At 39.8% G+C, this 15,211-nt stretch overlaps 1 protein-coding gene across 2 annotated transcripts; it reads right to left on the bottom strand.

Moving 5' to 3' along the window:
- Positions 1 to 1,449: 1,449 nt before the first annotated feature.
- gxylt1b (glucoside xylosyltransferase 1b) lies at positions 1,450 to 14,894 on the bottom strand. 2 transcript variants are annotated; one of them, XM_031284700.2, is made up of 7 exons: positions 13,542 to 14,894; positions 11,660 to 11,870; positions 11,403 to 11,534; positions 10,161 to 10,412; positions 9,781 to 9,904; positions 9,364 to 9,536; positions 1,450 to 2,484 (listed from the first exon to the last, which is right to left on the bottom strand). In XM_031284700.2, exons 1-7 carry the CDS (start codon positions 13,742 to 13,744, stop codon positions 2,323 to 2,325), a joined length of 1,257 nt encoding a protein of 418 aa, XP_031140560.1. In that variant the 5' UTR covers positions 13,745 to 14,894; the 3' UTR covers positions 1,450 to 2,322. The 2 variants fall into 2 exon arrangements, with proteins under 2 accessions (XP_031140560.1, XP_031140561.1); XM_031284701.2 differs by lacking the exon at positions 1,450 to 2,484 and adding an exon at positions 4,689 to 5,367.
- Positions 14,895 to 15,211: the final 317 nt, after the last annotated feature.

Raw genomic sequence — 15,211 nt, 5'->3', positions numbered from 1 at the left:
GAAAATCACATAGTAAGAATTATTCCACACATATGAAGAACTGTTCCATACAGTGATTACATACATAATCACTTTACAAACTCAGAAATTATTATTATTATTATTATAATTATTTCACACATGTTCTCTGAAATGACTTTTCTTCCATCTTGTTGGTACTGAAGTGGTTTCAAAAGTTTGGAAAAGTGGTCCAGTGCATACGTCTCTCAAAATAGGCCCTGTTAAAAGCCTTTGTCCAGGTCTGATATTATTATCGTTTGTCTCTTTTAATAAGAGTGTTTAACAAGGTTCATTTAAATTCTCCAATATGGAAAGTCAAGAGCTACTCTTCCAAATTTTTTACAGATCTTTTGCACTGTGAGGATTATTCACCTTTAGTCAGTAACCAAAGGCACTGAAAGGAGAACAAATATTACATGGAAGAGACTAAAAGCTTGCTGTTTTTAAAAAATAAAAATCCACATTTGCCAGTAAAATATGTAATGTTCGGAAAGTCTGTAATAGAAACACCTGGAGAAAAAATCCATGTGTCCATCTGTAGTAAATATTTTTCTCTTCTAAGTTCAGTACTTTGCTACAAGGCCAATTGGCCTTTGCAACATTTAGAGTAGATTTCAGGCATTTACATCACGCTCTTATCTAGAGCAACTTACAAGAGGTGAGCAAGTATTAGTCTCAGTTTGAGACAATCCCAACTGTTTAGAGGCCCTGACACACCAAGGAGGTCGTCGTCGACGACGTACAACGAGATACATAACTACTTTTATAGCTATATTTATTTCAACATAAACATGTCTTTTAAAAGATCTACATACCTACACATTACAAAATAAAATAATAAAATAATGTCCTACAACATAAAACTTAATATAAAGACAGCAGACCTCTCTCCCTCTGCGCCGTGGTTGGTGCTAGACTGAGAACTGAGCCCTCTAGCAAGCAAGCTAACTAGCCAGCCAGCCCTGGCCGGCTACTAAATTAGTAAAATGTAACAAATGAATGTTACATTCACACATTCTTGTCGCGTAGGAAAGGACATTGCTATCGCCAGATGAGTGACAACTGTTCGGTGGAATTAGCAAGCTAACGTTAGCTAACTAGCTGGCGGACCGCAGTGGGCCGCCCGGTCTCTCCTCTTCCGCTCCACAGGGACACTTCTTTGCTGAGAGAACAGATAACAGCCCGGGAGATGGACAAGCTAGCCAGCCATCTCCGGGTGTCTGTTGTCGTCTCAAAGGGAAGTGAAGCAAAGGGACCGTAGGGTCTTTGCTGCCACCAGCTGATACGGGACACCGGTGTTTTTTTGTATGTATCATAGTACAGTTTATATACCTGGTTTCCCTTTTTGAATGACGAATAGATCACTGCCACTTGCTGGCATGGAGAGTTATTTCCTCTCACACAGGCACATATATATGTGCTAGTGGGCTGTCAGCATAGAGTATTTTCATAGTGCATAAATTGATTTTGTATCTGTGTAAAAGAAGTTGTCTCTCTCAGATGTTCTCAGCTGAACTGGGCCAGTCACAGGCTCTTGTCAACAATTGGAAAACAGCACAGCAAGTCAAATTGACCCATTGTAAACGTGGCAGGACAGGTTATCTGAGAGCAGTCTGGGACCAATAACATATGATGTAGCACTTGGCATGATGTTTGTTAGACACTATAAAAACTGAGCTTGACCATTATTCTGGATTATTCCCCAGGAATAAACAGACGATCTTGGAAACCTCTTCCTTGAGTACTTTTCTGCTTCTACATAATGGCGATGCGAGCAGGAGTCTGAGAGGCCGCCATGTTCTACTGTTTCTCACTTGGCAAATAATGTGCAGCGGCCGCATACTAGGTAAGAGATCTTTTGATCCTCAATTTTTTGTGCGTCCATTGCCAAGTCACACACTCCAAAGCAGTCTTTGCAGTGTGTTCAAGTGCAACTTTTTGGCCAAGACACAGGCGACTTGAGACGTGAGGCGATGCCAGAGTCGGGCTTCGTCGCCACTAGTTCTTTGCCGTCTGCTTGGTGTGTCAGCACCTTTATGGAGCAGCTATTCACCAAAATGATCTAAAAGCTCCACTCATTGGTTTCCACAAAGTAGTCTATGCATCTTTGGACAACTCATGTTCATTGTTATTAAACAGTTTGCCAGGTAAAAACATGTTCAGAGAGCTGTAGTGGTTAATTTTTGTTTTTTTATATCTGTCAAAAATCCCTGCTGGGGGTTTAGTTTCTTGCTCAAGGACAACAAGTCTGTACTGCCGGTCAAGATAGTCTTTCGGAGTCTCTACTTTTGGCCTCCGTCCCATCATTGTGATTCAGTTTTGTCACCGTCCACGTGGGGCCTTTCTATTGATGTTTGCCAGGCTGTGTGCCAGTCTCTTAGTAAGGAGTGCGTGGGATTTACCACAATAAGTGTGTGTCGTCTTCAACAGCTCCTCTTCTAGTGGATCCAACAAAGAAGTCACTGGGTCTGCGCCAAAAGAGTACTGGAACGATAAAACAATTAATTGGTTGGATTTGGTGTGATGTATTGTATTGTTTGCTCCAATGACAATAAATTCCAATTCCAAAGCACTTTTCTATTAATTCAAAGAATAAGATCCCTTCAATTCAAATGTATTGACCCTACATGTTGGGACATTCAGTAAACAAAAAGCAGATGCAGGCATGAAAACGGGTCAGGGGTGAAAAAAGTGAGAAGAATATTACCCCTCTAGGGCATGCTCCCCTGGAAGAAAATTTTAAATATTCCATATTTTAGAGCATCAATCTGATGCATTTTGAGATGCATTTTTTGCCAACCTGGGGAGAGCTGGAGAAACTTAACTTCAGCCATGAGCAGGGCTTAAAGTAAAAAAACTCCTGAGCCTGAAACTTTTGAAAGTTAATTTGACTGGCAAAACAGTTGAAGTCCTTCTGACATTACACAATAATAAAAGTCATAATTTTTAAAAACTAAAAGGTTTTGGATCAATTTTTACTTCTTCCAACCATATGTTAAATTAAGAGTCAATGTAGATTTACATATTGCAATAATATCATAATTCTACAATGAATCATTGTGAAAACTAAACTTTCTAGATGTTGTGTTACTTTGGCCAGGTCATCATCAAAAAAGCAAATTAGTACATTCATGATTTTGTCCATGTTGATATTAGCTGCTGTATTTACATGTATTAAAAACTTTGCATTGTTTATCTTTTCATATAGCTAGACGTCTAAACTCTGGGACAAGGCCGTTATGTTTAAATACCTGCCATGCTGATTACAAACAGCTAGCTTTGTCAAGGCAGGTTGGGCTGCAGATAGCTTTTACACAGTGGCCATCGTTAATGACAAATCATGTTCCGCTATGAACGTGCACACACATATTGTTTGTATCACAGTCGGTCAGTGAAGGCGCAGTGGCAGCGGTAGCTGTCGTTGCCGGTAACTTACTCGTATGACAGAGTGCACGGACCGAAGCTTTGTGACTAGCATCTAATGACTAGCACAAGCAGACTAGCAGACAAGCACTTTCTTACCGCTGCTGCCGTACAGTAACTTCCTTGAACATGCGCTGCAGAATAGGGGTGGGAATCTCTTGGCACCTCACAATTCGATTCCGATTCCGATTCAGAGGCCAACGATTCGATTCAAAACCGATTATCGATGCATCTCGATGCAACAATTTTTTTATGTATATTTCCATGCGTGATTTAAAAAAATATACATATAAATCTGAGTTTGCTACTCAGAGTTTGCTAATCACTTCCTAGCCAAAGCAGCTAGACAAAGCTTAGATTTTGACATGTACAGTATATAGTAGCATATATATAGCGTATATATAGTACATATACACAGACGTTTTAATGAAATGTTTTGTCTACTGAGGTTTTTGTTTGGTAGTCATTCCATGCTTAAGCCTTAAACATGCTTGTGAAAGTCACCTTCTCTCACAGTAATCTTCCATGTCAGAGGCCCAGTCATGTTTAAAGGTGGAGAATTGGCTTCTTAGAACATGAAACATGAGGTGGTCAGATGTAATGTGATAAAGTAGATGAACAGCCTATATGTGTTTTGCCTAATTATTTTATGTATGTCTTATTAGATCATGTGTATATATACAAAAAATTTGTTTTCCTTTTGGCCATTTTGGTGTGTTTTTTTCTGCCTAAACTCTAAGTTGTTGTCCATTATCCCATCCTCTTTCAGTCACTCTGTTTTCTGATTTGTACTTGTCTGGAGACAGTAACTTTTAAATAAAAATCAACACATAAAAAATAAAAAAAAATCTGAAATAAAATAAATAATCGATTATTAACTTATCAGAATCGATAATCGAATCGTTCTAGAGAGAATCGCGATGCATCTAAGAATCGATTATTTTTCCCACCCCTACCTAAGTGCTAAACAGCTTCCCGTCTCCACCCTTTTCCTCTTGTCCTCCATTCATGCCCAGCGCCATTTGTTTTTAACTACTTTCTCAACTAAAGCTGTATCTACATGCTCCAAGTTTGATAAACTTTGCCTCCATTTTTGCAGCGCACTCCCGCATTTTGGCAAAGACCCGCCCTGCTTTGCATCTGATTGGTTAGAACTCGTTTCATTGGTATGTGGAAGTTCGATGATTGGTTAAATCCAGCACTCGCGCTCCCTTCTGGCACGCGCACCTGTTCGCAGTTCACTGAATCCCCCCCCTAAACATTTTCTCATTGAATCTACACGATTCACGTAGGTCACCTATTTTGGTTTCAAAGCGGCAAATTTTGCCGAAAGGTGAGTGATTTTCATGTATGCAGATGATAACGAGGACATTTTAAAACAAGGAATTGTACTGAATATAAAGGCAGACTCGTATGGTATGAAGGAGACTTGCCAAGTAAGATGACTTGTACTCTCCTGTTTCTTCAAAGAGCTGAAACACAGGCATGGTGGTTGTCTGGAGGGTTGGAGGAGTGGGCTTGGAAACTTGAAATGAGCAGCTGAAATCCAAAACTACTATCAAAACTCCCCCGAGGACAGCTCTTAGCCTCCTACTGTTCCAGTGGAATTGATCAGATTCCCTCAGTAAGTAAGCAAAGTGGTGCTTTGGGCAGCATTTGGGCTTGGAGGATATCCTTCCCTGGATAAATTAAAAACTAAATCCGCAAGGCATGCTGAGCTCAGAAGGGAATCTACATCTAATCTGATTGGTCAGCCGGGCAAAACATAAAGCAGCCCACATGGTTGGAGTCAGTTTTATGCTATAGGCTTACCGTCCAGCGATAACCAGGAATTACACTAGAAATTTCTGTCTTCCCAATAATGAAGGAGCCTTTACAATGCTCCGAGGAAATCAAAGGGGAATTACCATTTTTTATGCGGCTCATTTGCTTGTGGTTCGGTCCCTGATATTGGGTCACAAAGAGAATGGCGTTTTTATGAGCACATACAACACACACACTCGCACTCACACACACACACACACACACACACACACACACACACACACACATGCACACACACCCGCCGGTCATAAAGTTGCATTTACAGTTGGCGTATTGATTTTGTGTGGCTGATAGGGCACTGTTGGTGTGCAGACTCCAACTCTAAATGTACCATTGGCTGTAAAAATTTAACTGCTGCACGCTGGGCTCAGCTTTTTTGCAGCGGAGGGAGAGAGGGAGGAGATGCTTTATGACAGACAGATTGCTGTGGTCTGTTTTAGACACAGACAGGCAGACAGACAGGGAGGAGCACTGCTGTTTGTATTCCCATTTCTTTGTGTGAGGATTCAGAACACTGATTTATGTATATTTGTCTCCAGTTTACTGAGAATATTAGCTGCTATGATAAAAACAACTACATTTAGCAGTATAATAAATCACTACACTAACAATAGAGCGATATAGGGCTTTTAAATTAACAACAATTTTGATGAACAATTAATTATTTAGGTCATTTATGAAGCAAAAATACTAATCATTCACAGGTCCCAGTCTCTCATATCTGAGATTTGCTGCTTTTCTTCATTTGAAATAATTGTAACGTTAACGTGTTCGGGTGTTGGACTGTCGGTCGGACAAAATAAGCAATTTTATGATGTTTCATGGGGCTCTGAGGCATTTTGATTTCACTATTTTGTGACATTTTATAGATTAAAAGATTAGGCAGGAATGATTAACAAATACATTAAATAATTTAAAAGGTCCAACATAAATTACATGTTTATCAGAATTTGGGCTGTGGGCATGACTATATCCTTAATTTGCTGATTGGCTTTTTGTGATGTGTGGGACATTTTTTTACCATTTGCAGTGGGTGGGCGTTTTGTGATTTTGGTGAACAGAAAGCTATCTTGTGGCTTATTAGCCCAGGTAAGTTATATAAACTTCAACAATCATGTAAAGGAGTGAAAACGACAGAAGAGCTAAAAATGTGGGGGGGGAATACAACAGAGCCATCGTTAATGTTATTAGCAACACCTGTGCTCTATGGCCTATTGTCATTCCACACCTGTCCTCAGTGCGTTTCCCCGCCTCAAACCCTCGCCTGCCCTGTCACACACCTGCTCTACATTGGTAATCAGCCCCAGTATATATTTGCTCTCCAACAAACAATCACCTGTTTTCCAGATTGTCTGAAGCTTTTCAGAACCCTCACTGTATGACCCTTTTAGATTGGTGTTGGCTCCTTGTAGTTTTGTCTGCCTTCTGTGGAAGCTTTCTCACGCAAACTTGCATATTCGATGAAATGGATTTGAACCCAGTCACAGTATATAAGCCAGGTTGGGAATAGCAGAAGGGAGCATAAGATTGCACATTGGGTTTGATGTTGGGTTAAACTGCACCCTTTCACACGAGGCAATTGTTTGAGAGCAAATAAATCCAGGGATGACTTTAAACTTGCTGTCACTCATTATTTCCCTGTAACCACACAATTTCAAAACTGAGTGAAAGTGAATCTGCATTTGAGTCCTCATTCCTGTACCACTTTTCTGAACCCTCACACTTTTACTGAGCTGCCAATGTAGTGCTGTCCTGTTTATTATTCACTCCATAACACTACTCAGATTGCCTGAGGTTCTGCTGCAGATGAACAAGCAAGACATGGATGAAATGGTCTGCCCAGTGAGATGAAACCCACAAAAGATCTGTCCATACTCTGGAAAACCAGACTTAATCACATATCTATGAAAGTATCAATACCTACATAGGCTATTGGGAAAACTGTGTCAATGCATGCTATGGGCCCTTGTGTGGGGGGTTTATGCTCAATTGTAGCAGCACATGTACAGTATATGTGTGTCTACGGCTGTAATTATGCCTGTTAAATAAAGCCATTGATAAGGTATGGATCAGCCATCGCTCTGATCTATGTTTAATGCTTTGTTAATAGGAAAGCAATGAGACTTCCAATGTTGATGGCTTCATTAGGTAAATGCCACCAGTGTTGTCAATATCATTACACTGCTGGTAAACAACCCATAAACATCCTCATGGGGGAAATTAGCTTTTACTCCAACCTTCTTGAAATGGTGGATATTTGTTTTCCAATGCAGACCATCTGATGTCAGTAACACTTAGGGTCTTTAGGGTCGACACCAATCCAAAATCTCATCTAGGAGGGTAAAGGAGCACGGCAGTGGAGGAGAGCAGGTGTGTCACTGGGGTTATAAAAGGGCTCCACTCATCAGATGTTGCACTAAATTACACCCACGACTCTGAAGGGCTCACCAGGCTTTTTTACTTTAATGTACCCAAGAGACTTTTAACAGGGTGCTCGTTTTCAGTCACTTTTCTGGTAGACACTTTATTACCCAAAATGCCTTTTGCCAAATTGTCTTCAATCAGTATGTGTGGAAGGGAACAAAAAATGTAATGCAATAAAACCTGTGCTCATAACAAGAAAGCAAGTCATTTCAGTCAAAAGAGTGGGCCGCATCCTCTGCTTATAATGGACTGCAATATGAGGCTGCTCCTTCTCCTCTGCTACCATCAAGATCTGCCAGTATAATGTCTGTGAGCTGGGATAAAGCCTTTGAAGCCTCAGGGTCAAACACTTAAAGTGCTCATATTACGCTCATTTTCAGGTTAATAATTGTATTTAGAGGTTATATCAGAATAGGTTTACATGGTTTAATTTTCAAAAAACACCATATTTTTGTTGTAATGCACATTGCTGCAGCTCCTCTTTTCACCCTGTGTGTTCAGCTCTCTGTTTTAGCTACAGAGTGAGGCATCGCACTTCTATTCCATCTTTGTTCGGAGTAGAGCTGGGCAATATATCGATATTATATCGATATCGTGATATGAGACTAGATATTGTCTTAGATTTTGGATATCGTAATATGGCATAAGTGTTGTCTTTTCCTGGTTTTAAAGGCTGCATTACAGTAAAGTGATTATTTGATTAAGTGAGTCATTTTCTGAACTTACCAGACTGTTGTAACTGTTCTATTATTTGCCTTTACCCACTTAGTCATTATATCCACATTACTGATGATTGTTTATCAAAAATCTCATTGTGTAAATATTTTATTAAAGCACCAATAGTCAGCACTACAATATTGTTGCGGTATCGATATCGAGGTATTTGGTAAAAAATATCGTGATATTTGATTTTCTCCATATCGCCTAGCCCCAGTTGGGAGTCGCACATGTGCAGTACCTAAGTCAGCACTACAAGCTAGTCAGAAGCAGAGTATGATGGCGTGCCACGCTAGCAGCTAGGCGAGCATTATAACGTGTTATAAAGTCACGTCACGGAAGTAAAGGCTGGACTACAATAGAGCTGTTTGGAGCAGTTTGTGAACAGTGATTTCTGTTGGAGATGGTAAGTCCCTTTGGGGTGGACTTTGGGCTTTTTCACTTTGTAAACCTATTACATGCACAAAAAAGATATATAACACAATACAGGAAAAGGGAAAAAGCCAAAAAGCATAATATGAGCACTTTAAACCAGATTATTTTTTTCAATTGATATTTAAGTTTATTGACATGTTTTTTGTTTTTTTTTTATGTAATTGTAAACACACTGCACTCAAGTTTAGTATTTAGATGAAAATGGCCAAAGTGAACGATAAAAAGTTATTAAAAGATTATTGGAAGGGCAATTAATTTTATGCACTGAGGGCAACTTTAGATAACATTAAAGCAGATGCATCTTGGCAGTTGATGCATCGGTTGTTAGACTTGATGTCTTTTTTTCTCTTTCACGTAGAGTTCTGTATTTTAGTGCTGCTAATTGTTCTGGTCTGAACAGTGCATGTCCTGGCTGAACGTGTTTGGATCAAACATAAGAAGAGGCCCATACTGTAACTGAATTCACAAAGCCTAAAGATGGACACATGTATTCAAGCATCTCACATACACTAACACAAACACACTAAGGCCATACACTACCTTTCGTATGGCCTCGTAAACAGCCCTGAAGGCAGGTTGTTTGTTGTCATGGTAAACCCCTCTGTTCCCATGCAGTATGTAGATGCCATCTTCTTCAGCTGACGCACAGTTACTGCCATAGATACAATGATCGGGACGATAATTCCACTGGCACGGAAACTCCAGCAAGCACTCTGTAAATGGAGGTAGACAAAAACAGAAACACTTAAGTCAACAAATTAGTGCTACAAAGTGGCATCCTGTAGACTGTGAAGAGTATGATATATGTCTACCTTTTAAAAAAAAAAAAATATGGACACTCAATAACAGGTAATCCCTCTTCAATCTGTCTATGAAAGCTAAAAGCATCATGTATACATTTGTACAGTTGTGCATATTGCAATATACATGCAATGTGTGCAAATCACACAGAATTACCAGGGTTGTGGTGGAAAATGATATTGAGAAGGTCCTGGTCTCCCCAGGTTATGTTGAGTTTGTATTTCTGAAGTAGAGGCATCAGCAGCTCCTCCCAACGCAGCCCCACAGACGTCATGTCATTCTGTCAACACAGACATGTAAACACACACACCAGTCAAAAAGATGCTTTTATTGTGTCACAATATTGTCAAGTGGTTAAGTGTTGGGAGCTTCACATTGCAACAGGATCAAACTGAATCCTTTCACAGACCTTACACAACAACTGCAGCAAGAGGAGGAGGACATCTTGTGGCCAATATAAGTGGTACAATAATACAGTAAACAGAACGACTAATCACACCTTTCCTGGAAAATGCGTCTTCAGCATTAAGCCCTACCTTAAAGAACATGTTTCTCATCCTTGTCATGTTCATTAACATGACCCCTGAGTTGATGCCCGTCCTGCCGTAGAAGGGGTGGCGGGCGAAGCGGTTGTACCAGGCAATACGGGGCTCCTCGTGCTCCGGGGCCATAGCAGCCAGCTGGGAGGAATTAAACTGGGACAGGAACGCCCACAGGTGGTCTACAGGCTGCAGGAAGAGGATGTCTGAGTCGACATACACGATTGAGTCAACATCCTTTAGGATCAGCTGCATAGATTAGAAAAGACAAGGACAGAGAATATTAATGTGAATGCTCTCCATTGTTTTGAGTGGTGCATACTGCCAGTATGTTCTGCATTGGCCTTAGAAAGGGGATTTTCTTTCACGGTGGTACAATATAATAGCCCTTTATATTATGCATAAAGGTGAACTTCTAATGATTTGGAAACATTACATTTATCTACAGTGCTCCTGAATATACAAAGGCAAAACAGTTTTTTCTCATATTTCATTCTATAAGTGTTAAACCTACATTGTGTAATTTCTGGAGTTGATTCTTAGCAAAAACCCTTTGTTCTTTCACAAATATGTGCTCATTCATGTGTAATAACTTCCACCAACTAATCAAAGTATTCTCATAAGCGTAGAATCTGACATTCAGAATCATTCAGAATACATAGAAGCGACTCGCTCGAATGACGGCAGCCATGTTGTGCCTCCATCTTTAAAATGCATTAGCCAAAGAGGGACAAACCTCCGCATTTCACCCTCTTACACCTATTGGCACCATGACGAATGCCAGGGGGAGATTACTCGCCAGGGAAGCGAAAAAGAGAATTAAAACGACAAAGTGACAGGCAAAGCAACAAGACCAAAGTTAATAATGGAGTGGCTAGAACAGCTGCGTGTAAACGATGGAGAGAGCTAATTTCAGGTTCGGCCACCGTAGGAGGAAGGGCTAGAAAGTAATATTCAGTTGGTTGTCATATACAATTTCACCGCTAGATGGGAGAAATTCTTACACAATGTAGCTTTTAAGGTATACATTGATACCAAAAGTGAAATCGGTGACCTGTAAAATTAGGCAAATGAAATTGGTATTTTACAGCGTTTTGCAGACCCTGATTTTTTAACTTGGGTTATGTTTTATCTTTAAAAGTAACTCTTAAAAACAAATTGAGTGTCATAATGACTTCAGATATACGTTTTCCACTGTGACGCTCATGCTAAGGTATCCTCTCTCTATAACAAACTCACAGGTAAGAAGAGCCTCTGAGAGGCGCATGGTTTGAAGAGTTTCTTCCACTCGGCTGCGTTCTCACTGGGGAAGCTGATGGAGTAGACTGTGTAGTTGAACCTGGAGTGAATAAAACCAGGCCACGACTCCAACTGGAACACAGACAACCCAACAAATTACTAGTAGTGGTATAGTAAAGGATATGATCAACATTCACAGTCAACAGCGAGCAATTTGCCGTTTTCAGACTTCAATTTTCCAAATATTTCCTACTTACAGCTTTAATGAAGCTGGCATGTAGCTGATCTTCAGCGAAGATGTGCAGGTGGAGGCTCTTGATGCTGAAAAGCACAGCAGACTTGATCATGGTGAGAGTCTCCTCCAGCCTCTCCCCACAGGCCACCACAGCCAGGTGCATGGGAGGTTCAGGTCTGCTTTGAACGCTGCCTCCCCCTGCCTCCCCCTGACCCCGCTGTCGCATGATGTACCTGAGTGAGAGGATGGCGAGTCGGACAGATGTTATGATGAATGAATTCCAGAGTTCTGAGTATAACAATAAGTTTGTAATGTTGCATGGTTTTGACAAAAGGCTTTTTCAGAGTGGCGTAAGTGTCAGCCATGTTTTCTTGTTAGCATTCATATGAGCCTTGACACCAAAGGGCACATGATTTGAGTGTCTGGATGTTTTAACATCAGTATTATGACATTTTAGCTAAACTAATCATACTGTGGTTTGACATTAATTTAACCTTCCGGAAGCTAAAACTTGTATGTTTCTGCTTTTAAGTACATTTTTTTTGTTTGAAATAACTTCACTCAGATTGAGTTTGGCTGTGTGTGACTAACTACCACCAATATTAGGTATTATAATAACAACAACAATAATAATAATAATCAATTCTTAGCTGCATCACGATTTATGAGTTGATTTTTAGATTAGAAGACTAACTTAGAGTTAAGGCAAGAGTGCAGGAAAAAAGCACACAAAAATGGCCAAAAGAAAAAAATTTAATTTTGTATATACACATGATCTAATAAGACATACATAAACTAATCAGGCAAAACACATATAGGCTGTTCATCTACTTTATCACATTATATCTGACCACCTCATGGTTCATGTTCTAAGAAGCCAATTCTCCACCTTTAAACATGACTGGGCCTCTGACATGGAAGATTCCTCAGTAGACAAAACATTTCATTAAAACTTGTGTGTGACAAATACTGTATATGTCAAAATCTAAGCTTTGTCTAGCTGCTTTGGCTAGGAAGTGATTAGCAAACTCAGAGTAGCAAACTCAGATTAATATGTATATTTTTCATGAATCACGCATGGAAATGTACATTAAAAAATTGTTGCATCGATAATCGGTTTAGAATCGAATCGTTGGCCTCATTCCCACCCCTAACCAATATGTTTTTGTCATGGTATAAACTACAGCTGAAGTCCATTTGTAAGCAAAAATGTCAATCATTCTTTGTTTCCAGCTTCTTAAATGTTCTTTCCTTTTTTCCTATGTCAGAGTAAAAAAAAAAAAGAGACATTTTATCTTGACTCGCCTACAGCCATTATGGCAGTGACCTCTGTAAGGGAAAACTGATAGTTTTGAACTTTATTAGTTACTCCTCCCATTTATCCTACCCCTCAAACCCTAACATCTGGCAGGCACTAAACAGCCAGGTGTGAAAACAAAGCTGTAGTAAAGCTGAAGTTTCAGTAATCACTTCACGTGTTGAAATATTCATGTTGTGCTTTTATTTGGTTTTGTTCTATCAGAATTTTACATTGAACATTTGTCTAAACGTAGGCCTTAAAGTGGACCTTGGGCGTCACATTGTTGTAGGCTATTCTTTGTATGACAAGGGTATAACTTTAGTGGCATATCAATTAATCTCGGTACCATCAGGAGGGCTGCACATGAGGTCGCACACCTGTCAAAGTCTCGCGTCACTACTGTTTCAACCATAGAATAATGTAGATAATTGGAGTGTACTTTGTCTGCATAGGGCCGTTCAGTCAGGCAGCGTCACATTCCTATACATCGCAAGTGTGGTGCAGAGTAGATTATCTACTTCTATACTCACGCTTATAATGAAATGTGATTTGTTTCCCAGTTGTATCACGTTAAAGCAGGAAAAAACAGAAAATTTAGTCCTACCTATTATACCAGTGTGGGCTTTGGGGCCCAGTTTTGTCCGCGGCACCTCGCCTGCCTCCGGGGACTCTCGGTGGGATGAAAACCCTCCTAGGTCCGTTTCCACCGACCGACACGTCCGAGTAAAACAGTTTACTGTAAACATACAAGCCCGAAAACATGGCAAACACCGTGCACAAGATTAGTGCACGAATGTAACGCCGCATTTTGGAGTTTGAAAACGCAACTTAGAGCTAAAGTCATGACACAGAAACTAGCGTAAGGTAAAAAATAATAACTGCGAAGCTCCTCGTACTGGTAACGCACTTCCGGTCAGCGTTTGAAAAATAAAACTTATCAGGCGTGGTAATTACGCCCTCTGGCGGTCTGGCTCTGTAACTTTCTCTACATTTCTTACTATTAACGCTTTTGAAACAATGATATATAATAGCTTTATTTACCTATTTGTTTGATCTGAAGAAATTAGTTAATGTCTTGTCTAATAGAACAGATTGTGAAGAATGTACACGATTACACACAAACGCCATGCTATGCCACTAGATTAATACTATTTAACAATTTAAATACTGTAGTTTAACAGTGTGGAAAACAATGTAACAAAACATAAAGGTTCCACAGCCGTCACGCTCACATTACATAGTGTTTTTGATTCTACAATATATTATGCCTATGCCTTTCTGCTTTCATTCTATTTTTGGTATGTTTGATACTTTACATTTCTGTTAAGACTTTATACATCTCACCCACCAGAAGCCTTAAAAGGTTTCGCAGGTAATTCCTTCCTAGAAAAAAACATTCTTATTCATTGAGTCAGAGTGGGCATTTCTGCTCAAAAATAGGGTGGGGTAAATGCATAAGAAGATTAACCCATTTATGCAGATTTGCACTGTAAAATTTGGGCATTTCTTAAAATTTTGTACCAGATCATTTTAATGGTCATGCTAATGCTTGAAAGCGTAGTTCAGATATCCCTTGTGCGCTGTTACACTCTTGTTCTTGAAGACTGTGAGTGAAGGAGAAACTATTTGGTATTATGTTTAACCCACTTCCTACAAATTCAAGAATTTTGACGGTAACTTACTCCTGACAGATGGGATGCTTGGAAATATACCATATTACAAATGATGTGCCTGTTATCTTAATAGTATATGTAATACTTCAAAATTGTCGTGTCTTAGTGTGGTCTCTCAATTGCTTTCAAGTTTAGTATCCACTGCCCTCTATCACCATTTGTAGGAGTACATTTAGGCTTTTATTTTGAAGGCCATAGCAAAATCCCGGGTTTCTCTATTTTACCAGTTTGACTTGATGCTCTTCATGCAGCAGAAGCAGGAGGTTTGGGACCCCCAAATGGGGGAAGGGTGGGAGCGATAAGCGGAGTTGATTCCTCCCTCCCCCTCCCCCCTCATGCTGTGTCTGCAGCAACTTTCAATTGATTTCACCTCTGAAAAGACCCATTCATGGCTTTATTCGTCTTTATTGATGTGGCTCCACTAAAACAGACCTGACCGTCAACTGCATTTTCATTTAGTGTGGGAAAATTAGGTTATTGACTGATGTAGTGGTTGACTAATTAGTGTGTAACCCATACCTTATGCTCATAACTACTGTAGGCCTATATTATTATGTCATTACGTTTTTTTGACTTAACTATTACATGGATATTCACCATT

This window comes from Sander lucioperca, chromosome 20, assembly GCF_008315115.2.
Source record: "Sander lucioperca isolate FBNREF2018 chromosome 20, SLUC_FBN_1.2, whole genome shotgun sequence".
Classification (NCBI taxonomy): domain Eukaryota; kingdom Metazoa; phylum Chordata; class Actinopteri; order Perciformes; family Percidae; genus Sander; species Sander lucioperca.
Note: the sequence above shows the minus strand (reverse complement) of the source record. Positions and strands in the feature narration are given on the sequence as shown.

Bases quoted from the DNA above. Each gene is read 5' to 3' on its own strand.
- gxylt1b (XM_031284700.2), bottom strand. From the start codon at position 13,744: ATGCGGCGTTACATTCGTGCACTAATCTTGTGCACGGTGTTTGCCATG. The intron at 10,413-11,402 runs GTGAGTTTGTTA...TAATCTATGCAG, and splicing joins CTCAGAGGCTCTTCTTACCT to CTGATCCTAAAGGATGTTGA. The intron at 9,905-10,160 runs GTAGGGCTTAAT...CTGTGTTGACAG, and splicing joins TGAGAAACATGTTCTTTAAG to AATGACATGACGTCTGTGGG.